General features: G+C 38.1%; 1 protein-coding gene across 3 annotated transcripts in view; it reads left to right on the top strand.

The window, feature by feature from the left end:
• PHF14 (PHD finger protein 14) overlaps positions 1-24,764 on the top strand; it is a 165,300-nt gene that overhangs the window by 34,504 nt on the left and 106,032 nt on the right. For all 3 annotated transcript variants that reach the window (XM_080666047.1, XM_080666046.1, XM_080666048.1), the window contains 7 exons: positions 763-909; positions 1,567-1,837; positions 2,147-2,253; positions 3,300-3,395; positions 6,179-6,282; positions 8,989-9,120; positions 13,525-13,693. In XM_080666047.1, the coding sequence (XP_080522173.1) occupies positions 763-909; positions 1,567-1,837; positions 2,147-2,253; positions 3,300-3,395; positions 6,179-6,282; positions 8,989-9,120; positions 13,525-13,693 (1,026 nt within the window). The remainder of the gene's footprint in view (positions 1-762; positions 910-1,566; positions 1,838-2,146; positions 2,254-3,299; positions 3,396-6,178; positions 6,283-8,988; positions 9,121-13,524; positions 13,694-24,764) is intronic.

The raw sequence follows: 24,764 nt of genomic DNA on the forward strand, positions 1-24,764 counted from the left end.
TTTTAGGCTATGTAGTTAAAAAATAGTTCTGTTTCTGATAGAGTAAGTTGTTTTCTTTCTTCCTCCCTTCCTTCCTCTCCACACGACCTCCCTCCCCTCCCCTCTCTCCCTCCTTCCCTCCTTCCTTCCCTTCCTTCCTTTCCTTAAATTAGGGGGGAAAAAAGGCTAGTACTATGAAAGATGGCTATGAGAGCATTGTGCTTCCATTTGAGGTTTTAGGGTTATATAACGAGTTAAAGGGGATACCTAAAGTGTTTTATTGACAGGGCCTGGTCTTCCTAATCCATTTTTGTCCTGGGTAAAATCTGTCCATGCATTGGTAGCTAGTTGGACATGTCCCACTTATCTTGTTGGGTAGTTCTGTATTTTCTTAATATATTGTTGTTTTATCATCTTAATCTATATATGCATAACTTTGATATTTAATGATAATTTCTACTTAAGGTTATTAAAATCCTATTTATTTTAAACAGAACTTTTAATATTTAATTTATGGATTAAATATACAACATAAGAGTTGACTTAAGTATTTTTAAATCCATAAGGCACTTTTAAGAAAAAAAATTGTTAATTTGACATTGACACGCAGAATTAAGTTTCTAAAGAAGCAGTTTTTATCACTATGTGTATAAATTACTTTTATAATTTATTTTAGAAATAATACTGTTGGAGAGTTTTTAAAAAATTATCTCTTGTGTTAGGTTTCCTATAACCTTTTGGAGTAAAAAATGTTTACTTTCTTTCCCTGTTTTTTTGATATAGGATATAGCAGATCCATTTTTTGCTTATTGCAAGCAACATGCAGATAGGTTAGATAGAAAGTGGAAGAGAAAAAACTACTTGGCTCTACAATCCTACTGTAAAATGTCTTTACAAGAAAGAGAGAAGCAGCTGTCACCAGAAGCACAGGTATGGAATTTATGCCAAACTCATGTTTATTTGAGGTTATGTATTTCAGATCTCATGTGTGTTTGCCAATGGCATATAAAATATAGTGATGAAATTTGGTTAGTTACTTAGGAAATGGGTTGTCATTAAGTTAAATGGCGAGTATAGTTTGTGGCTAAATACATTGCTCCTCATCTAGTCAACATAGCAACCATTTATAAAGCATGTTTCCAAATACACTGAGAAACATGGCTTAGAAGAAATTATTCTATCCATGCAATATGTCAACCACATCTTTTTCAGTCTGTTCTGATGTTTATGCAAAGTATTTGATCAGTTTGCCCATCATTTAAAATGTATTTCTGTGTAAATTAGGTAAATTTATGGACACTATTGCAGTTATTAAGAAGAAAAAACTTCAGCTTAATGAAATTAATTTATGACAACTCTGATCATAGAGTAGGACAGTTATTACGAGGGCTAGACATAATTTACTGTAACCCAAGAATTATACAGTATATCTTAAGGACCGGTATACCTCAAGGACCATGGATAGCTATTACTTGTCTTGACATAGGGAATTCAAGTATCTTTACTTTCTCTAAGCATGGAGGTAAAAATTTTAAGGAGTACATTCCATTTTAATATCTTTTAAAATTTGTATACGTATTTTTATAGGCAAGGATCAATGCCCGGCTTCAGCAGTATCGTGCCAAAGCAGAACTAGCTCGATCTACCAGACCCCAGGCCTGGGTTCCAAGGGAAAAATTGCCCAGACCTCTCACTAGCAGTGCTTCAGCCATTCGGAAACTGATGCGGAAAGCAGAACTAATGGGGATCAGCACAGATATCTTCCCAGTGGACAATTCAGATACTAGTTCTAGTGTGGATGGAAGGAGAAAGCATAAGCAACCTGCTCTCACTGCTGATTTTGTGAATTATTATTTTGGTCAGTATAGACACAGATGCATGCACATTTTCAATGAAAACAATTTGCTAATGAAAATATTTGATATGCTGTCAATTTTTAATTTATTAGTCATGATGCATGTATCAAGCAGAAGCATGTTTATTTTCCTAATAATTTGTGGGTTGTTGTAAAATGCGAGGTTCATATCTTTGTGAATAGAGTTAAAAGTGTTTTAAACAATGTAGGTTTATCCATGTGACATTTCTATGGCTAGCTTCTTCCTTTGTGTATTTTGCATATCAGCTTTTATTTTCTACTAAAGTAAAATTGGATATTTAATTTAAATAGAGAGAAATATGCGCATGATTCAAATTCAGGAAAACATGGCTGAACAAAAGAATATAAAGGATAAATTAGAGAATGAACAAGAAAAGCTTCATGTGGAATATAATAAGGTAAGTTGGCTGCAGAACAAATAATATAATAGATCTTATTGATGATTTTTTGGTGATTTTTATAGCATTACTAATTATCTTTCATTTTGAAATTCTTCTGGAGTTTTTAGGCCCTTCCCTACAACTCCCACCTCTCATTATCTTCTCTAACACTTATTGGGCACTTGCTATGTTATGTGCCAGTCACAATTTTGAGAACTTCACATGTATTCATTCATTTAATTCTCACGCAACTGTACAATGTAGATTATGCCCATTTTCAGAGAAGGAAACTCCTAAACAAGTCATGGAGTGGTGTTTGAGACCAAGCAGTCTGACTCCATTCTTTATTCCTAATCCCTGAACTATGGAACTTCTCTAAGTTTGTAGAAAACTTGGAAACTTACTATTAAATTACTATTTTTATCTTGAATTGTAATGTTATTTTTGATTAAAAAAAACCCACAAAACTTCCCGGTTAAAATTTTTATTCTACCTCCTAATTCTAATGATGAGGGAGCTCAAAAAGAAAGATAATATAAAAGTAAGATGTGGCTAAAATGTTAGGTAGTAAGTAACATTAACATTTGGTATTGACTTATTGTTAGATAACATTTTAAGTGATAAAAAATTAGTAGGAAGAAATATCCCATAATTAGCCACACAATAGTGAAAGAATACTGGATTAGATTCAGGAGACCTGGGGGTTCTTGCTAGTTCTATGATCTTGGCCAAGTCAACAAAACTCTATGTTTCTTGGTTTTCTCATTGGGATATAGTAGAAATGCTTTTTGATAGTTACAAGAATTAATTAGCAAAATGTGTGTGAAATTTCATAGTAAACTATAGAAATATATAAATGTAGGTATCATTGTTACTAGGAAAAATGCTTACATTTTGTTGAGTCTTCTTAACTAATTGGATACATCTCTCAGTGGTATGTGACTTGAATGTATTAAAACTATATGGAATATGAATATAAATATTTTTGATATTGATAAATTTATATTTTTGCATTTTTTACTATACATTTTAATGGTTTGCTAATTTGAATTATTGAATTGTAGCTATGTGAATCTTTAGAAGAACTACAAAACCTGAATGGGAAACTTCGAAGTGAAGGACAAGGAATATGGGCCTTACTGGGCAGAATTACAGGGCAGGTTAGTTTCTTGCCATTTGCTATCTTCTTCTATTCTTGTTCTCCATTTTATTTTCAAAAATCAGATCTCTGGTACAACTGCTACTTTGCTAACTGAAGAATTCTATTTAATTAGGGCCAACTAATCCTCTTGGATAATGATTTCTGCCTGAAATACATATAGAGCATTAAAATCTGCCTCCATAGAACCTGTAGCTTAATTTGGTTGTTTTAACAGCTGTCTTGTTTGCAAAATTTTTTCATTTGCTCTAACTGAGTGACTTGTGATTGTGATGAAGTTAAGATTTGAAGCATGAGTTAACTCCTACCACATTCCTCACTCCCCACCCTCAATTTAGCAGTTTTAAATTCCTTGTCATATTTTCTTTTGACTTGTTCTTATATTTAGTTATTTTGTGTTTTTAAAAAATATTTCTTATTGACTTTTTTTTTTTTAGAGGAAGGGAGAGGGAGAGAGAAAGAAACACCGATGTGAGAATTTTTTAAATGTAAAATTTAAAAGGCTAATGGAGAGATGAGATTCATTTTCATATTGATTTGCTTTTGAGCTGTGTAAGAAATGGTTTGTGAAACTTTAAAGTATAGTTTTTCCCCTTCAGCAGGTATTAAAATTACTTTACACTTGAACATTTTTAGCCTGTGCTTTTGTTGAAAAGAAGAATCATTGCCAAATGGATTTCTTTGAATGTTCTTTTTTTTAAGTACAGTGTATATAATTCATAAATTAAGAATTCAAGTAATTTCAGTGGTATTTTTTAAGGATGATGGAACTCACTGCGGTTCTTTCATTTTGAAAGTAGTTTTATTTGTGAACAATGATTTTCAAAGAAAATATATTTTTCATTATACTCATTTCACAGGTTTACAAAGACTCAAATTCATCGTACAATGTGTGTAGACATACTATTTTAGGAAGCAATACACACTGATATTGTGACATGCTAGTTTTGAGGAATTCATTTGTGAATAGGATGTATGTGGCTATCTATCTATCTATCTATAAAAACCTAAGCGACTGTTATGACCGAATGATCAGAACAACAGGAATGACCAGTCGACCAGTCGCTATGACGTACACTGACCACCAGGGAGCAGATGCTCAATGCAGGAGCTGCCCCTGGTGGTCAGTACGCTCCCACAGCCAACTTCCCATGGCCGGCCAACCTCCCATGGTCCCTCCCCCCGGCCAGTCCGCCAACCTCCCGTGGTCCCTCCCCGCTGGCCAGCACGCCAGCCTCCCACGGTCCATCCCCTCTGGCCAGCCCGCCAACCTCCCCTGGTCCCTCCCTCACCCCTTTCTCCGGCTGGCAGGCCCCAATCAGCCTGGTCCAAATTGGCTCAGCCCCAATTGGAACTGGGCGAGACAGCCCTGATCGGCCCTGATTGCCAGTCAGGCCTAGGGACTCCACTCGTGCACGATTTCATGCACCTGGCCTCTGTTAATGAATAATACAGTTTAAAAGCTGAGAATGAATACTTGCTTATGCAGAACTGACCTTTGTTTCTATCAATAGGTTGTTGATGGATTTTTGGAAGATTATGGTGTTTTATATATATATACTAGAGGCCTGGTGCACGAAAATCGTGCAGTCGGGGGACCCTCAGCTCGTCCTGAGAGGGTCCGGAAGCCCTTGGGGGTTGTCCAACTGACTGACATACTTAGTGCTGCCGCGGAGGCGTGAGAGGCTCCCATCACCACTGCTGTGTTTGCCAGCTTTGAGCCCAGCTTCTGGCTGAGTGACACTCCCCCTGTGGGAGCACACTGACCACCAGGGGGCAGCTCCTGCATTGAGCGCCTGCCCCCTGGTGGTCAGTGTGTGTCATAGTGACTGGTCGTTCTGCCGTTCGATTGATTTGCATATTAGCCTTTTATTATATAGGAAATTTATTGATTTATTGAGAGAGAGAGAGAGAGAAATATCTATTTTTGTTGTTCCACTTATTCATGCATTCATTTCTTGTATGTGTCCTGACTAGGGATAGAACCCATAATCTTGGCGTATCAGGATGGGATGACGCTCTAACCAACTGAGCTACCTGGCCAGGGCTGGTGTTTTGTATTTTATATTTAGAGAACTTAATGTTGAGTACAAGCCTATTATTAGTTTATTTGCCAAGCTAGCATTGTCCTTTGGCTTGATTTGCAAGTTAGTCTCGTAAGAATCTGCTATTCAAGGGCATTTCCATTTATTAAATGACTTTTAACAGAAGCTCCGATTTCCTTGTGCAAATATAAAATGCACAGCAGAGGTAGAATTCATTTGTACTGCTTGCATGACACTTTTTTTCCAGTTGGTTGAACAGATGCCGGCCCACTGGGCCACTGAGAAATGACTTTGATAGATGGTTGCTGTCTGAGAAGCCAGCATACTACAGATTAGTAGAAACCCAAAGAGATTCCCATTCGCTTTGTGGAGAGTTTGGTCCAATAAGATAATTTTTCTAATTAACCTAGGGAGCACCAGTGTAGTTGGGATATTGAGGAAAATAAACGGCTTCAATATTCTTTTTGTCAATGTACTATGTGTATTTTTTTTAAAATGTTCTTAAATGCTCGTCCTTGTCTTTCACTTTTTAAAGCTAAAGTAGAAGTTTAATTTTCATAATGTTTTAGTGTTCCCCTGAAAATGATGGAAGTAGCTGTGAAACAAAAACTCATTTTAATTCTTTTTCCTATGTAATAGCTGGTAAAACATTCCCCCTCACAATCCTAGCACTTTCAGTTGACTTGAGTGGCATAGAGGGGAAAATGTTGCAATAAACTGTATTTGTTCAAACCAATAGAAGTTGAACATACCGGCAATTTTGCGGGCACCCAAGGAGCGAAAACCAAGTAAAAAAGAAGGAGGTGCACAAAAGACATCTATTCTTCCTACAGTACTTTATAGGCAAGTAATGAAATTATGGCAGATTAATATTGTGTGTTTTTAAGCTAATACTCTTTAGTAACAAAATACTTCAAGTATTTGAGAATGAATTATGTCCACACCAGAATTTAAGTTAAATGCATTTACAATTATTTTTATTAATACCTTAATCAAAAACGTTTTCAAGTGTATGATAGAAGAGATTTTTACTCCTCATTTAATAAGATAAATGAAATGACTCTTTGTATCTTTTAAATAACTGAGGATATATGTGCATAAGCTTTATGGGAATGAACGGTCCTCTTTGGGGAATTGGAAAGTGACTTTAAATAATGTAGATGATTATTTTTATAAATAATTAAACAATACATTAGATAAATAGGCATTTTTATTTTACTTGAGTAAGTTTTATAGTTCTGCATGTGTTTTTAGGTATTGATGGCTACCATATATATATGTATATGTATATGTATATATATATATCTCCTGAATTATTGCCTTTGTACAGTGGTGGGTAATGAAGATAGGTTTTAAATTTGAACCTGTCTTACATTTTTCTCTCTCTATGCTAAGCTTTAATAATTTTGATAATTTTGTTTCCAGATGTATTTTTGTTCTTTTTTTTTTTTTTGGCTTAATATTTTACAGTGTCCACCATTATAGTAATTTTACATAGTCAAGACTTCTTTCCATACCTTAATAGGTTACAATATTTTCTTTTCCCTCCTTCCCTCCCTTCCTTCCTCCCTCCTTCCCTCCCTCCCTCATTCCCTCCCTTCTTCCCTCATTCCCTCCCTCCCTTCCTCCTTCCCTTCCTTCCTTTCTCCCTTCCTTCCTTTCATTTTTCCCTTTTTATTGAATATATTGGGGTGACACTGGTTAAGAAAATTATATAGGTGCACAATTCCACAACATATCATCTGTACACTGTATTTGTGTTCACCACCCCAAATGTCTTTTTTATTGTTAATCCTCACCCGGGGATACTTTTCAGAGCGATGGAGGGAGGGGAAGAGAGAAAGAGAGACATTGATGTGAGAGAGACACATGGATTGGTTGCCTCCCACACATGCCTTGACCGGTGTCCGGGATTGAACCTGCAACCCAGGTATGTGCCCTTGACTGAAAATCGAACTCTCAACCCTTTGGGGCTCAAGCCTATACTCTTATCCACTGAGCTACACTGGCCAGAGCTCAAAGGATCTTTTTAAAAATATATATTTTTATTGATTTCGGAAGGAAGGGAGAGGGAGAGAGAGTTAGAAACATCAATGATGAGAGGGAATCATTGATTGGCTGCCCACTGCACACTCTCTACTGGGAATGGATCCCACAACCCAGGCATGTACCCTGACCAGGAATGTAACTGTGACCTCCTGGTTCACAGGTTGATGCTCAACCACTGAGCGACACAGGCTGGGATTTTTTTTTTTTTTTATTGTAACTGATTGAAGGAGAAAAGTTTAGAAGATGCTAGATTTATTTGTGTGTATATATACATACACAAATGTGAATATTCATGTAAACCTGCGTATATGCTTATGTAATACATAACTATGCCTACAACCTCTTCCTTTTACAGAAGTAGTAGCTATAGCCACAGTATCAATCTTTATACTTATTTTCCATTCTGGTTTGAAGGCGCCCTCCATAGGTAATAGCAAATAACTTCCTTGAAATGTGGAAAAAGCCCCATTAGTGTCTTAGTGTACTGTGTGAAGACTAACACATTCTCAGTCCAGCTTTTTCCAAACAAAACTTGTTCATTTAGAACTATTCTTCTAAGTTTTATCTCTACAGTTAATTTTTACTTTTGACTATATTGTAGGTGATTTTTTTCTTTTTTTTTTTTTTTTTACTCTGAACAATTTTGAGACCAAATACTGGTGGTGGTGGTGGTGTTGGTGGTTGTTGTTGTGTGTGTATGATCTTTTTTTTTTTCTAGGATTATTTAAAAAATTAAAAAATCATTTCTGTTTCTGCACATGGATAGCTCTTTTAGATTCTCTTCCCTTAGTCTTTACATTCTCAATATTAATAAATATACTCCAGATTTTCAGGACATGGTGCATGTGCTCTCAGTAGTTGCCTTTTTGCACAAGAAAAGTTAGATTCCTTAAAAACAAACAAAAATCCAAAATAACAGTAACACCAATAGTAAAACTCCCCATTCTCTGCAGTAAATATATATAGTATATTTTTAAGATGCAAAGTCTGATTTTGAAAAGAGACATGTATATATGTACCTTTTTTACATGTTGGAGGCTCTTTGAAAGATTTATAATTAATGTAGGAAAGAAACTGAATTTTGTTTGTAACGTTACTTCCTTTGTAGTTTTAGAGAGGTAGAAAATTGAAATTTTTGTTTAATAATGTATATTTTTAGAGAAAAATGTAGCTAATGTTAAATGGGTTTTAAGTGATAAAATTAAGATAAGGATGTTGAGAATAAATATCTCCTATATGCCCTGCTCCAAAAGGTTTGTCTCTAGCACTATGTAAATTTATACTAGATTCATGCTATTTTTCTATATTCTCAAAAGTATTTAGAATTAATAATGACTTATTGACATTACAAAAAGTTTTATTTTGAAAAAATATTTGACTTCAACAAAAAGAAATAAGTTAATCAGTACAAAATTTTGAAATTTAAAAAATTGCTATCAATTAATTGTTCTACTATGATAATTATTATTCTAATACTTTATTTGCTGCCTCTATTCAAAGTTGTGGAATTTGTAAGAAGAACCATGATCAGCATCTTCTTTTGCTGTGTGATACCTGTAAACTCCATTACCATCTTGGATGTCTGGACCCTCCTCTTACAAGGATGCCAAGAAAGACCAAAAACAGTTATTGGTAAGTACAATGGAGAGGATTTAGATGTTAGAATTGGGTTGGCTTCATTTCAACAGTGTAAGATGACGTGTTATATTGCTTCATAATAAAGTGTGTGGCACATTTTAAAGTTGATACTTTCATAAGTATTTTATTCAACTCTATTGAGGTATATTGACAAAAATGGAATGTATACTTTAAGGTGTACAACTCAATGATTTGATTGTAAAATAATCATCACAACCAAGTTAATTAATATATTCATAACCTCACATTGTTATTGTTTTCTGTTTTTGTGATAAAAATGCTTCTGATATACATGTTTATAATAGTATTATATGAATAACACAGTAATAGTTTTTTTTTGAGAAATGAATTTTAAGTTAATGGAGGCTGTTTTGGTATTTTAGTGGATTCTTAAAGCATGAATTCTGTCTAGTGTGTTTATAATTCTCTTTTACTTTATTATAAGAATTTCTCAAACGCTTTATTTGTTTTGAAATGGAATTAATTTATCAAGAATTTGCCTCCATATTCATGCTTTTATTTGTAATTTACTATTTTATTTCTAAATTAGTGTTACTGAAGGCTTTACATCTGGTATTTGTCATTTGTGCTAGTTATATATAACTTAAACTATTTGCAAATCTAGAAACATTTGACATGTTTCTTAATTATTTTTTTCCTTAACCTGGGCATATTGAATCACTACAGGTGTTTGATAAAAGTTTATGATACCTATGTTGAGTTCTATCCTTTTCTTAATTTTAGTCCAAGAGAGAGACAGATGTTCAGATTTTAATAGGTTGATTCTATATAGGAAGATATGGGACACAAAAAACTTTGGAATGGACATGATATTTTTTTAATACAAATTACCTTTCTAGTTTTAGAAGAGAATAAACGCCAAATTCTTAAATGGTAGTCTATACAAAAAGTCGTGTGTGTTTATCAAACATATTAAACATGCTTTTTACCTCACTGTTGTATCTCATGAAGCTACCGCTGTTCATTGTATTAGGAATCTTACATTTTTTCTCACCACTATACAGGATTGATTTTCATAATGTTCTTTTGTCAGTTTGTCATGAAACACTCATACTTGTCTGCTCTTCTCGAATATAGTGAACTGTATTTCTTTTGATATTTATGTGCTTTTAAAACCAGAATTTAAAAAGCTACTGCTATATCTTATCAGAATGCCAGCAGTATTGATAAGTATCCTAAGTGAGTTTCTAAAATGAAAGCCATTTTATTAGTCTCCAGGGCCAGGGTGCTTAAGCCTTGATCTTGGACATGGAGATATATAGTTCTCTCCTTAAGTGGGGTTATGAACTTGTCTGCAAGCTCTGGTTTTAGTGGGTCAGAGTTTCTGGAATAACTTTAGATGAAAGAGCTGGGTCATTGAAGCAAACAATGTCCCCAGAAGCTAGGACCTTGGCTTCACTCCTCAGGACCGAGCCCCCAGGTTTTACTCTCTTTGCAACCAGCTAGGACATTAAGAAAGGGACTGTCTGCAGCTCCAAAGGGAGAGAGGGACTCCAGAACCCATAATGGCCCCATCTGAAAAAGACTAAAAAGGCCCAACTGGTAGTTCCACATGAAAGATATCTTGTGACTATGAAAGAACCCCAGGTGACTCATCATAGCAGGAGAAAGGTTAATTTTTAAGTTGACAAAAGAGTCACCTACTCAGTCTTAACATATGAGACCCTTGACATCCTTGGCTTGTACCAATATGGGGGAAAACAGGCAGCCTAAAAAAATATTTTAACCCACCTCTCAGCTGCCACCTTTAAGATTGTTTAGTTTCTCAATAATTCCTGGTAATGCCAGGATGTCCTGCTCCCTTAATGGGAAGTGATTTAATGATGGCCCTAGGTATTAATATCCAATTTCTTAGTTTAACCCAGAAAAATGGCCACTCTGTAACCAAGACTCAGCCAACCCTCAGTTAGATTCCATCCCATCCCATATATACTCTGCTGTCAACCCAATAGTCTGGGAGAAGGAACTACTTGGAAGGGCCACCCAGGTACCCCCTGTATAAATTAAACTGAAAGAAATGGCTGGATACTCCCATAAATGACACTACCCTCTGAGACCAGAGGCCCATAGGGGACTAAATCCCCTCATTGACAAGTTCCTTCAGCATGGACCCAGTGCCTTCTGGCCTCCAAAGTTTCTGGTAAGAAATCTACTGATAATCTTATTGAGGATTCCATGTGACAATTCTGAATTTCTCTTTCTGCTTTCAAGAGTCTACATTTTTTTCTTTGCAAAATTTAATGATAATATGTCTTAGTGTGGGATTCTGAGTTTATCTAACTTGGTGTTCACTGAGCTTCTTAGATATTTATACTCATGTAGTTCCATCAAATTTGAGTTTTCAGTAATTTCTTCAAACATTCTCTCTGTCCCTTTCTCTCTTCTCCTTTTGGGATTTCCACAATGCAAATGTTGGTCCGCCTGCCGATGTCACACATGTCCCTTAGCCTCTGCTCTTTTCTTCAGTCTTTTTCTTTGTGTTCAACATACTTGATAATCCCCACTGATTCTTATGCCTGCTTAACGCTGCCTTATTTCCCATGAAAACTGAGTTTTTCATTTCAATTGTTGTACTTTTCAGCTCCAGATTTCTTTTTGCTTTTTTTTTTTTGGCTTTCTCTTTATTGATATTTCCATTTTGTTCATACATTGTTTTCCAGACTTTCTCTAAAACTTCCTTTTGCTTAGTGAGCATCTTTATAATAGTTGTTTTAAAGTCTGTCTTATAGATCTGCCATCAAGTATTCTGACACAGTTTCTGTTTACTTAATTTTTGTTCTTTAAATGGACTGTACTTTTGCCTTTCTTTGTAAGCTTTGTTTTTTTGATCAAAAACTGGATATTTAAATTTAATAATGTGGTAACTCTGGAAATGAAATTCTCCTCTATCTCCAGGGTTTGCTGTTTTGTTATTATTATTTATTACTACAGGCCCGGTGCACGAATTTGTGCATGGGTGGGATCCGGCAGCCCGCCCGGCGTTGGGAGGAGGAGAAGGGACACAGGAGGTTGGCCAGCCGGCGCTGCCCCCTGGTCGAACTCCCGGTCGAGGGGACAATTTGCATATTTGCCTTTTATTATATAGGATTATAGTGGGCTGTCTCTGCCTGAGGTATAACTTATGGTCTTATGTCTTTCCTGAACTTTTCCCCAGACAAGCATGGTCACTTTCTAGTTTTTATTTTGCTCTTATTTTTGACTGACCTAGTCTTTAATGTATGGTTCCCAAAAGGGGAAGGAGAGAAAAATGAAGGTGGAGGGATAAAAGATGCCAGTCTTTTAAGTTCTGGAAGTCACTTCAGACTGAGGGGGAGTATCTTGCAATAATAGAGGGAGGTCACCCACCTCTTTGTCTGTGCTTCTATGATCAAAATACAGAGCACAGAACCCAGTAGTTGAAGTCAGGGTTTGTTTTGCCCACCTTGGATCCTAACTACTGTGTGCAAGGTAGTGCAGGAATATGTGCACAACTGCCTGCCATGTGGCTTGGGATGGGCTTTGGACAAGAGCTGAAGTTGACTGAAATTAACAGCAGTTTGCCTGCGCAAGCCATTCCCTGGAATTTGCAAGTCTTCTATAGACTCCAGAGTTCCAAAATAGTCACATCAGATAGATTTGGCTATTGCAGTTACATTCCAGCTAGAGAAACAGATTCCTGTTGCATGCTACTCTGCCATCTTCTCCCCATCCCCATGTTTTTAAAAATGCTTCATTAAATTCTGTTAATGAGTAAGTTTATATTTCCTCTTTCATAAATGGTATGGATCACTAATAAAAAGACCCATTCATTTTTTCAACACTTTTTAGAAATGATTTCTACAGAGTTTTTTAGTTGGTATACTCATCATGGCTTATCATTAAGATTAAAGGATATGATTGCTATAATGGAAGTAGAACCAGGGTTAATAAAAGACTGATTTTCAGGTATCACAGTACATGTCACTTAAGGCAAAGTCATGATTTCCAAAGGGAAATATTTTTGATTAATGTTGAATTTCTTACGTTAGTTACTTCACTTAAACATGCAGCATTATTACATATGTTCTTATAACACTTATAGGGGTACATGGAATTACCTTAAGTGTGTATATATACACATATATATACACACACACACACACACACACATATACGTATATATATATATACACACACACACACACACACACACACACTGTTGCCATTCTTATTGGTATGTATATGCCTTTCTGTGTGTATAGTCATTGTATACCCTGTGGTCACATATACCAATGTATATATTTTTACATATTCTTCACAATGTATGTTTTTATATATTCTGAATTTTATATTTATAGAATCCAATGCTAACACTAGGATAAAAATAAATGTATGAACTTATATTTTTCCTTTATATAGGCAGTGCTCAGAATGTGACCAAGCTGGGAGCAGTGACATGGAAGCAGAGATGGCCATGGAAACTTTACCAGATGGGACCAAACGATCAAGGAGGCAGATTAAGGAACCAGTGAAATTTGTTCCACAGGATATGCCTCCAGAACCCAAGAAGATTCCAATAAGAAACACGGTAATTTATTCCCTAATTATTGTAATTATCACAAAATTCTGAGGCCAAAACTGAAAAGGTGAGAAAGACAAAGGATGAACATATATGTAGGAGGCAAAGAAAGAAACATGTATGTTGCTATTGGTCATTCTTAGGACCATATTGTTTTACATTATGAAATATACCATACATACCTGAGAATTTATAGTTTATATATTCCACCTAAAGCATAATAATAATGAACACCTATTATTAATATAATGAACATACCAAGCAACTTCAAAAATAGAGCATTACTAAAGCCTTTGGAGTCCACTGTGAATTCCTGGGTAATCACATTACCATCCATTTAGCCCAGAAGTCACCCCCTTCCTCAAATTTATATTACTCATCTATTTTTTTAAAATTACACTCCAAATGTAAGTATTATAAATAATAAATGGTTTTTCTGGTTTTGAATTTTGTACGAATGGAGTCACACTTTTTTTTTCTGTTATTGATACTTTGACCAACAATATATTGATTTGATTCATATATACTGGTCATTTATTTTCACTAAGGTGTGATATTCTTTTTTGAAAGAATAGATCATTATTTATTTTATCTTTTGTTCTGTAGATTGCAAGTTTTGCTGTTTGTGTTTTTTTTTCTTTTATAAACAGAAAAAAGTATTTAAGTATTTTTGAAAATGTCTCCTGCATCATGGTAACAAGGAGTTAGAGTATATACTAGGATGTGGCTTTGTTTAACTAGTGGATATTTGCCCCTTCAGTTTTGCAAGATAATTCCAGTGTTTCCCAAACCAGTTTACACTCATACCAGCCATATATAATGTTACTATTGCTCTCAAACTTGTTTTGTCCACTGTTTTAGTGCTCTTCAATGTTATACATATAAAATAGTATATCATCGCTTTATTTTGCATTTCCCTCAATGCTAATGATGTTGAATATCTTTTTATATATAATATATATTATAAATATATTTATTTATATAATTTGGCTGCTTCCTGTGTTTGTTTCTATGTATTAGGTAGGACACTATGTTTCCTGGAATTGGTAGAGTGGCCTTGTGCAGTAGGTGACCTGTGGGCTGTGCTCATAGTCTTATAGTTGAGCCTGGATTGCTAATGGCTTCTTGGGGAGAGTTGACCTGATAACCAGCTACAACTCCAGTGGGAGAGTTGCTGTGCAGGAGCCAGGCTCAGCTCTGAATCAAGGCAGGCTGGTGCTAGGGCAGGGTCTTGGGTCTTTTATTGATAGGTTTGGGACATGCTGTCATCAGCTGCAGCTTGTTTGAGAGATTTCAGCGAAGTCTGAAGCCTGAGCCAGGACAGGCCATTCATATGGAAAAGCTGCTCCAAATAGCTTGGTGGGGCTGCAAATTGGATGAGGTGGGGTCTTAGGGAATCCCCAGTTCTGAACAAATAGTATGTTCCAAACTGTTATGGCTGCCAGTCAACCCTGGGAGAGGGAGGTCCTAGCTCAGGAACAATGACCCTTGCAAGCACCTCTGTCTGGGAGAAAGCTTCCCCTGAGTTCCTGCCCAGGTGCCAGACAATCCAGTTCCTCCCAGTATGTCTGGGTGCCCTGAGCTGGAGCTTGGAAAAAGCTGGACCTGTAAGTTTGTGCACTGGCCCTTTAAGAGGGACACCTGGGATTCCAGCAGCCTCTGTGTCACTGAGCCACAATCTCTGCTGGTTTTTAAGGCCAGGAGTTATGGGGACTTCTCCTCCCAGCTCTGGAAACCTGCGCTGGGGGTCTGGTGTGGGCCTGGGACCCCTTGTTCCTCACAGGTGGCCTCCACAGGGACGATCTCCTTCCAGATTAAAAAACAAACAAAAAACACACACTTGGGTGCCCGCCCAGCCCATTCTGCACCTCCCTGCCTCCTCCCAGTCTCAGTGTGCTTTCTTCTTAACGTCTCTGGTTGTAAGGCTTCCATTTAGCCAGTGTTTAGGTGGTTCTGAGTGATGGTTGTTTTCTATTTTAGTTGTAATTTTGATGTGGTTGTGAGAGGCGGCCAGTATAAGCATTTACCTATGTCGCCATCTTGGTTCCTTGTTCTATTCCCTTTTTAAAAATATGTTCGTATTTAACTATTATAACCTCTATTTTACTCAAAATCATACTAAGGATAGAAAGCCTGAGTAATTTACCTGTGATCTTGTAGATAGTAAGCAAATAGGAATAGAATCCAGATAGCCCAATTAAGAACACATGTCTTTACTGAGGTCTGTAGAACATTTAGGTGAGGTACAAATAGAGTTGTAAAATATTTGGTTATTACGTAGCATAGTTGGGAATGTGGTGTTCTAATCTGACAGCAGAATGTTCATGTGTATTTCCACAGCATAGTGTCATAGGAATTCAGGCACATATCAACTTACTGTCTCGTGTATCTGAGTTCATTCACATTAAATATAGATTCAACACTCTTTCTTTGTACTCTTAAGTGAGTATGAGCAGTTTTCCTTTTCTCAAGAGCATCAGCATCATTCCTGTCAATCTTAGTGCAATAGTGTTGAAGTTAATAAAATGCATGAAGGTATTCTACCTTGAGGAAACTGACATTAAAAAAAATCAAACAAAAAGAAAACATTTAGAAGCAGCAAATCAGTAAGTACACTGACAGCATGCATATAGATGAGCCACAAGTAGATGTTTTTTTTCTGTTGTTCTATGTTAGTTTGCTTTTGCTTTCTTGAAATTGTGAATACTATGAAATCTGCTGTGGGGGGAAAAAAAGAGTGTGTGCTATTGTATTGAGTGAAATTGAAAATGTTCATGGTTTTCTCTCCTATTTTTTTTTTTTCGTTCCTAAGTAGTCACTCCAATTTATCTAAAACATTTAGCTTATTGAATCTCAGCTTTTTGATTAAGCAACGAATATCTTTTTGATTTGATCATGTGCTTTGATCATTGTTAAGAGAGATGGGCCCACAGAGTCAATCTTTGTGCTCCAATGCCTCCTTTGTGCCAAACAAGGCTGCTACTAGAAGAATGGCATCCACTTTTTCCTGCTGACAGGCAGTTTCCATTTATCATGGCCAGAGAGTACAATGGGGAACTTCAGTAAGCCTTACTATATTTTTATTATTTGGATACTGAGGAAAGTCAATTTTCATTTCATTTTACTCTAGTTTCCTTAATGAGGATTTATAGAAACCTGAATGAATACAGTATATTTTGAGACATCCAATTCCATAAGATGTAGGTGCTCTTCAAAGTGAGTAGTCCCAGAATTACATTTTTCTCTTAGATTTTTTTCTACTTGAAGGTGATAAAAAGATTAGCCAAAAAAGTTACTTGAAAAAAATTATAGCACTAAAGATTAGATGTTTAAAAATAATGGCTTAAAAGACCTATTTCTAAGGGTAAAATGAAAATACTATATTTTCAGAAAATACCTTTCTTTTTTTTGTTAATCCTCATCTGAGGATATTTTTTCCTTAGGTTTTTTGAGAGCTTGGTAAGGAGGCAGTGAAGGGGAGAGAGAGAAATAAAAAACGTCGGTGCAAAAAAGACATATTGGTTGGTTGATTCCTGCACATGCCCTGACCAGGATCTGGGATTGAACCTGCAACCCAGATACGTGCCTTGACCCCTCAGTGCATGGGTCTGTTCTCCAACCACTGAGCAACACCAGCCAGGGCAGAAAATACCCTTCTTATACAAACATGGAGATAATCTCTGATTATATTTTATTTTATTTTTTTAAATAAATCTTTATTGTTCAGATTATTACAGATGTTCCTTTTTTCCCCCCCATAGCTCCCCTCCACCTGATTCCCCCCCATTCCCTTACCCCCCGCCACTGTCCTCAGCCATAGGTGTAAGATTTTTGTCCAATCTCTTCCTGCACCCCTCATGCCCCCTTCCCCCCAAGAATTGTCAGTCCACTCCCTTTCTATGCCCCTGATTATATTCACCTGTTTATTCTGTTCATCAGATTTTTTATTCACTTGATTTTTAGATTCACTTGTTGATAGATATGTATTTGTTGCCACTTCGTTGTTCATAATTTTTATCTTTACCTTTTCTTCTTCTTCCTCTTCTTGAAGAATACCCTTCAGCATTTCATATAATACTGGTTTGGCAGTAATAAACTCCTTTAGCTTTTTCTTGTCCGTGAAGCTCTTTATCTGACCTTCAGTTCTGAATGATAGCTTTGCTGGGTAGAGTAATCTTGGTTGTAGGTTCTTGGTATTCATCACTTTGAATATTTCTTGTCACTCCCTTCTGTCCTGCATAGTTTCTGTTGAGAAATCAGCTGATAGTCGTATGGGTACTCCCTTGTAGGTAACTAACTGTTTTTCTCTTGCTGCTTTCAAGATTCTCTCTTTGTCTTTTGCTCTTGGCATTTTAATTATGATATGTCTTGGTGTGGTCCTCTTTGGATTCCTTTCGTTTGGGGTTCTCTGCGCTTCCTGGACTTGTAAGTCTATTTCTTTCACCAGGTGGGGGAAGTTTTCTGTCTTTATTTCTTCAAATAAGTTTTCAATACCTTGCTCTCTCTCTTCTTCTGGCACCCCCATAATTCGGATGTTGGTACACTTGAAGTTGTCTCAGAGGCTCCTTACACTATCTTCATATTTTTGGATTCGTTTTTCTTTTTGTTTTTCTGGTTGGGTGTTTTTTGCTTCCTCTTATTTCAAATCTTTGGTTTGATTCTTGGTGTCCTCTAGTCTACTGTTGGATTTCTGTATATTATTCTTTTTTAAAAAATTAATTTCTTTATTGATTAAGGTATCACATATTTGTCGTCATCCCCCCATTCCCATCCCAAACCCCTCCCCATGCATGCTCCCACCCCCCTGTTGTCCGTTACCACTGGTTAGGCTTACATGCATGCATACAAGTCCTTTGGTTGATCTCTCCACCTTACCCCCACCCTCCCCTACCTTCCCTCTGAGGTTTGACAGTCTCATCGATGCTTCCCTGTCTCTCTCCGGGTCTGTTTTTGTTTATCAGTTTATGTTGTTCATTATTTCCCCTAGATGAGTGAGATCATGTGATACTAGAAATACACTTATAAGAACCAAAAATGAGACAAGCAGTAATGGTTATACTGAGAGGCAAATGAATCAGTCTGTAGTGAGTTTCTTCTGGGCCAACAGTTCTTTTGAGTCCCAATTTCAATGTCAAACAGTTCCTTATGCGTACATGTCAGCAATGATATTTCATTTCTGAATGGTGGACAAATGGTGGTAATGCAGGTCTGACCCTCTCTGGTTTGGTGCTGGGCAACCTGCCGCGATGCACAGCTCCTGACTGCTAGTATAGCAAGGCGTCGTCAGCATCTTCCATCTCTGGACTGTTTCTCTTCTGTCTTCATGGGTGGAGCAGTCCTGTCAATTCCTCTCTGTTGCAGGAATCCACATGGTCTTGGAGTTGTTTTATGAAAATATACAAACATATTCTCAACCAAAAGTTAATAAGGGAATCTTTTCTATAAATTTGACTTGGGATCCTTTTTCATTTTTTGCCCAAACGATTTTCCTTGTTTTGACACCATGTGTGTTTTTCATGGGTGTCTTGCTGTTAGCATTACAAGTGAAAGTTAATTTTCTAAAGTAAAAATTTTCTAGATGTAATTTACTTACAGGATATTTTTCCTTACATGATATTCTTCTACTATCTCCTCTTTTTTGATTTAAATATTAGGAGGCTTTTGGAAATTTTATAATGTAGTCTTGATAGCTTTTATTTATTTATTTATTTATTTATTTTTTTCTGTGTGCTAACCCTTTATTTTTTTATTTTTTTTTCTTATGTTTTTTTTTTAAATAAACCTTTATTCAGATTATTACAATTATTTCTCCTTTTCCCCCCCATAGCTCCCCTCCACCCATTTCCCACCCCACCTTCTGCCCTTACCTCCCCCCACTGTCCTCATCCATAGGTGTATGATTTTTGTCCATTCTCTTCATGAACCCCCCATACCCCTTTCCCCCTGGGAATTATCAGTCCACTCCCTTTCTATGCCCCTGATTCTATTATATTCACCAGATTATTCTGCTCCTCAGGTTTTTAATTCACTTGATTTTTAGGTTCGCTTGTTGATAGATATGTATTTGTTGTTCATAATTTTTCTCTTTACTTTTTTCTTCTTCCTCTTCTTTAAGAATACCTTTCAGCATTTCATATAATACTGGTTTGGTGGTGATGAACTCCTTCAGCTTTTTCTTATCTGTGAAGCTCTTTATCTGCCCTTCAATTCTGAATGATAGCTTTGCTGGGTAGAGTAATCTTGGTTGTAGGTTCTTGCTATTCATCACATTGAAAATTTCTTGCCACTCACGTCTGGCCTGCATAGTTTCTGTTGAGAAGTCAGCTGACAGTCGTATGGGTGCTCCCTTATAGGTAATTGACTGTTTTTCTCTTGCTGCTTTTAATATTCTCTCTTTGTCTTTTGCTCTTGGCATTTTAATTATGATGTGTCTTGGTGTGGTCCTCTTTGGATTCCTTTTGTTTGGGGTTCTGTGGGCTTCCTGGACTTGTAAGTCTATTTCTTTCACCAGGTGGGGGAAGTTTTCGGTCATTATTTCTTCAAATAGGTTTTCAGTATCTTGCTCTCTCTCTTCTTCTGGAACCCCCATAATTCTGATGTTGGTACGCTTGAAGTTGTCCCAGAGTCTTCTTACATTATCTTCAACTTTTTGGATTTTTTTTTTTGCTTTTTGCTTTTTCGGTTGAGTGTTTTTTGCTTCTTTGTATTTCAATTCTTTGACTTGATTCTTGTGTTCCTCTATTCTGTTTCTGGGTCTCTGTATAATATTTTTTATTTCAGTCAGTGTATGTTTAATTTCTAGTTGGTCCTTTTTCATATCTTCGAGGGTCTCCTTATATTTATCGGCCTTTTCTAGGATATTCTTAAAAAGTCTTATAACGGTGGTTTTGAATTCTATATCCAGTCGTTTGTTTTCCTCCATTTCTTTTGTTTGTGATCTGATTCTTTGACCCCGCATTTTCATTGATTCCCTGAGTTGGTAAGGTAGATATTTGTGCTAGGTTTCCAATATGGCCCAGTGGGTCTGCTTCCCCAGTTAACCTGAGGTGGACACTCTTGGTGCACCCCTTTGTGGACTGTGTGTACAGCCTTGTAGTAATTAAGTCTTTATTGTTGTTGGTATCACTGGGAAGAATTGACCTCCGGGCCAGTTGGCTGTAAGGATCAGCTGTGTCTATGCTGGGAGAAGCCTGGTGCTGGAGACAGCCCTATAGGATTAGACTTGCCAAATTGCAATAGCCTCTGTGCTCAGCTTGGATGGGGTGGAATCTCAGTCTTGGATTCCTGTCAGCCCCGCCCCTGCGCGCATGTGCGCTTTCAGTCCTCCGCCTTCCCCAGCTCGAGTCTCCGCCTGAGAGTTCAGACTCTCCCCACAAGAGCGTGGGTCCCCAGGGGCTCGCCTGGAACCGGGGTTCACTGCAGTCAGAACTGGGGCACAGTGCCGTCAGGAGCCTCTGACTCCCCTCCACCAGGGAAAGCCTGTGGCAACCTCCGCAGCCCTTGTGCGCACCGGCGCGAGCGCGTTTTCAGTCCTCCGCCTTCCCCGGCTCCCGAGTCTCCGCCCGAGAGTCCAGACTCCCCCCACAAGAGCGTGGGTCCCCAGGGGCTCGCCTGGAACCGGGGTTCACTGCAGTCAGAACTGGGGCTCAGTGCAGTCAGAATCCTCTGACTCCCCTCCACTAGGGAAAGCCTGTGGCAACCCCCGCAGCCTTTGTGCGCACTGGCGCGTGCGCGTGTGCACTTTCAGTCCTCCGCCTTCCCCGGCTCCCGAGTCTCCGCCCGAGAGTCCAGACTCCCCCCACAAGAGCGTGGGTCCCCAGGGGCTCGCCTGGAACCGGGGTTCACTGCAGTCAGAACTGGGGCTCAGTGCAGTCAGGATCCTCTGACTCCCTTCTACTAGGGAAAGCCTATGGCAACCTCCGCAGCCTTTGTGCACACTGGCCCGCGTGCGCCTTCAGACTTCTGCCTTTCCCAGCTCGAGTCTCCGCCCGAGAGTCCAGACTCCCCCCGTAAGAGCGTGGGTCCCCAGGGGTTCGCCCGGAACTGGGGTTCAGTGCAGTCAGGACTGGGGTTCAGTGCGGTCGGAGGCTTCCTTCCCCCTTCCGCCAGAGGAAGTCAGCCAGGCTCTCAGCCGCCCTTCCTCTCTGCGCGCACAAAGCCCCTTTGCCGTACCTCCAATTCTCTGTGAGCTTTTCTCCTTCCTTCTAGTTGTAGAATTTTCACTCAGCCTGCTTTCCTGTGGTTCTGGATGGTGTCCGTTCTGTCTTTTAGTTGTAGTTTTGAAATTGTTGTGCGAGGCAGCAGTTTAGGTGTTTACCTATGCCGCCATCTTGGTTTCTCTCCTTGATAGCTTTTAAATTTTAATTTTTTGCACTAAAATATGACTGCTTTAGGTTCATTACATGTTACGCAATTTTACCATGAGATGAACTACCAATAAAAATTTTAGTTAACACTTTAGGAACAACTTTTTGTCTAGTACTATTGATTTTTCTAGAATATTCGCTTATTTCACTTAGCCAATTTAAATTAGTCTGAGAACTTGACTTGTATATTATTCTTTATTTCAGACAGTGTATGCTTAATTTCTGACTGGTCCTTTTCCATTTTTTTTTTGGCATTCTCATTAAGATCCTTGAAGGTCTCATTAAGTTCCTTGGAGGTCTCACTAAGTTTCTCGGCGGTTTCTAGAAGATTCTTGAGTAATCTTATAACCGTGGTTTTGAACTCTATATCCAGTAGTTTGCTTTCCTCCATTTCTTTCATTTGTGACATGTTTCTTTGTCTCCGCATTTTGGCTGCTTACCTGTATTGATAGCGTGGCTTTGTGTGGTAGGTGACCTATAGGGCCCAGTGGCTCAGCCTCCCCAATCACCTGAGGTGGACACTCTTGGTGCACCTCTTTGTAGGCTGGGTGCATAGTCTTGTTGTAGTTAAGCCTTGATTGCCTTTGGTACACTGGGAGGAATTGACCTCCAGGCCTATTGGCTGTGAGGATCAGCTGTGTCTATAATGGAAGAACTGCTGTGCTGGAGACACCCTTATGGGGCAGGACTTGCTTCAGTGGGGCTTTGGTGCTCACTGAGTCTGCTTCTTGAGAGTGTCACTTACGGATGTGAAGAGTTGAAATCTGGTGTCGTGTCACACTGACCACTAGGTACACTGGTTCCTGGATCTTCAAGGAGGTGCAAGTCAGTTACTGTCTGAGGCCACCCAGCAGGAGCTACAGCGAGTTCTGCAAATTTCTCCTCTTTGTTTGGGATTTGGAAGTTTTGGAGCTGTCTGACCAAGCTGCAAATTTGTTAGGTTAAGCTGTGAAAGGGAAGGCCATTCATATTCAAAAGCCACTGCACACAGCTCCAGTGAGTTTGTAAATTGGGTGGGGCGAGGTATCAGGGAATCACTAGGGCATGGCAACCAGCATCTCTGCGTTTCTGTGTCCCTGGGTCCCGCGCCCCAGTGCAGTAAACAATGATTTCTGTGCGCACCTCTGCAAGAAAGCCACCCTCACTTTCTGACCTGATGCCAGACAGTCCAGTTTCTCCCTGTAGGAGTCTGGGGTTTCCAGAGTCTCGCTGGAAACTGGAGTTCAAAGCAGTCGGGAGCTTGTGTCTCCCTCCCACTTGAAAAAGACAGCCATGTCCTCAGCTGCCAGCCCTCTCCGCGCGCGCCTCCGTACCTCTGCTTTTCTGCACCTCTGCATGTCCTACCCAGTCTCAATGAGCTTTTTTCTTTCCTTCTAGTTGTAGAACTTCCACTCCGCCAGCTTTCCTGTGGTTATGGGTGATAGTCGTTTTGTCTTTTAGTTGTAGTTTTGGTGTGGTTGTGAGAGGCAGTACGTACAGGTATATACCTTATGCCGCCATCTTGGTGTTTTTTTCATCTCTGATCATATTTTAATGTTGTATTTAATTATTTGGCAATAATAATTAATTGCCAATTTTATGGCAGTTTATTATTCCAAATGTTAGAATTATTTTTAAAGTTTTTACTATAAAAGTACTTTTTAGTAGTAAAAAATTTAAAACAAAATTAAATCTCATTTGAGTTTCCTGTGAGCGTTCCCCTCTCCCAACCCAAATTTACATGCTTCAAATCTACCTTTAATACAAGGGCACATACTAGTATTTTGAACTTTCATGATCTGATATTTTTGTTGGTATATTGTCAAAAAAAATAAAGAAAAAATCAATGAGCCATATGGGAAAGTAGTGTGGGAATAATTAAAGAAACAGAAATATTCAAATATTAATAAGTCAAAGAGGAATGATCTGGTTTCAGAAACTTTTTCACATATTGTTTCCTGCTCTGGAGACATGACTCTATCATCTATTTAGATTGGCTCGAAAGTACCCCATCTATGGTATTTCAGTACCAATTATTCTCTATTTTTATTACTGGATACAAATAGGAGGACTGAGTCTAAAGAAGGATAAGAATGAAAAGCATATTTTATTTACCTTTATCTGTTATTTAGTATTAATCCATTTGTCATAACTACCCCATGAAGTAGTTACTAATATCAATTCCTTATAGCTGAGAAACTGAGAAAGAGTTTAAATAACTGTCTAAAAACATGCAGCTTCTTAGTCAAACTTAGTTTTAGCTACTTTATTGTGCTGCTTTTCTAGATAAAATGACTAGCTCTTCTCCTGGGCCAGAATCAGAGGCTCCTCACACTTCCAGCAGCTTAGTGACTATGGGTTTGGTCAGGAAAATGAAAAGTCGCTGTGGAGAATTAGGGCTAATGTGGATGTTAAGAAAGCTATCACCATAGTTGGGGGAGCTCTGCTGAACATCAGAGAAATCATGGATGAAATATTTATCCTGAAGTATTGAGCAAGTGGTGGGAGCTGGCATTAGGTCAGAGAACTTGACAGTGAAGATCTCAGCCTGAAGAGCCCTGGTGAGCTGGTGGAAAAATGAATTTGTGGGGAAGTCTGCAAAGCTGGCCAGGACTGTGATGTGGAAGTTAATGGAAAGGTCCACAGGCTGCAGCATCTGAAAAAGCCAAGCATCAGAGAGTCCCATGACCTCCTGAGAAAAGTGACCTTCACTTTCCATATCTGTTTCAAATCTG

This window comes from Plecotus auritus (genome assembly GCF_963455305.1).
Source record: "Plecotus auritus genome assembly, chromosome: 4".
NCBI lineage: Eukaryota > Metazoa > Chordata > Mammalia > Chiroptera > Vespertilionidae > Plecotus > Plecotus auritus.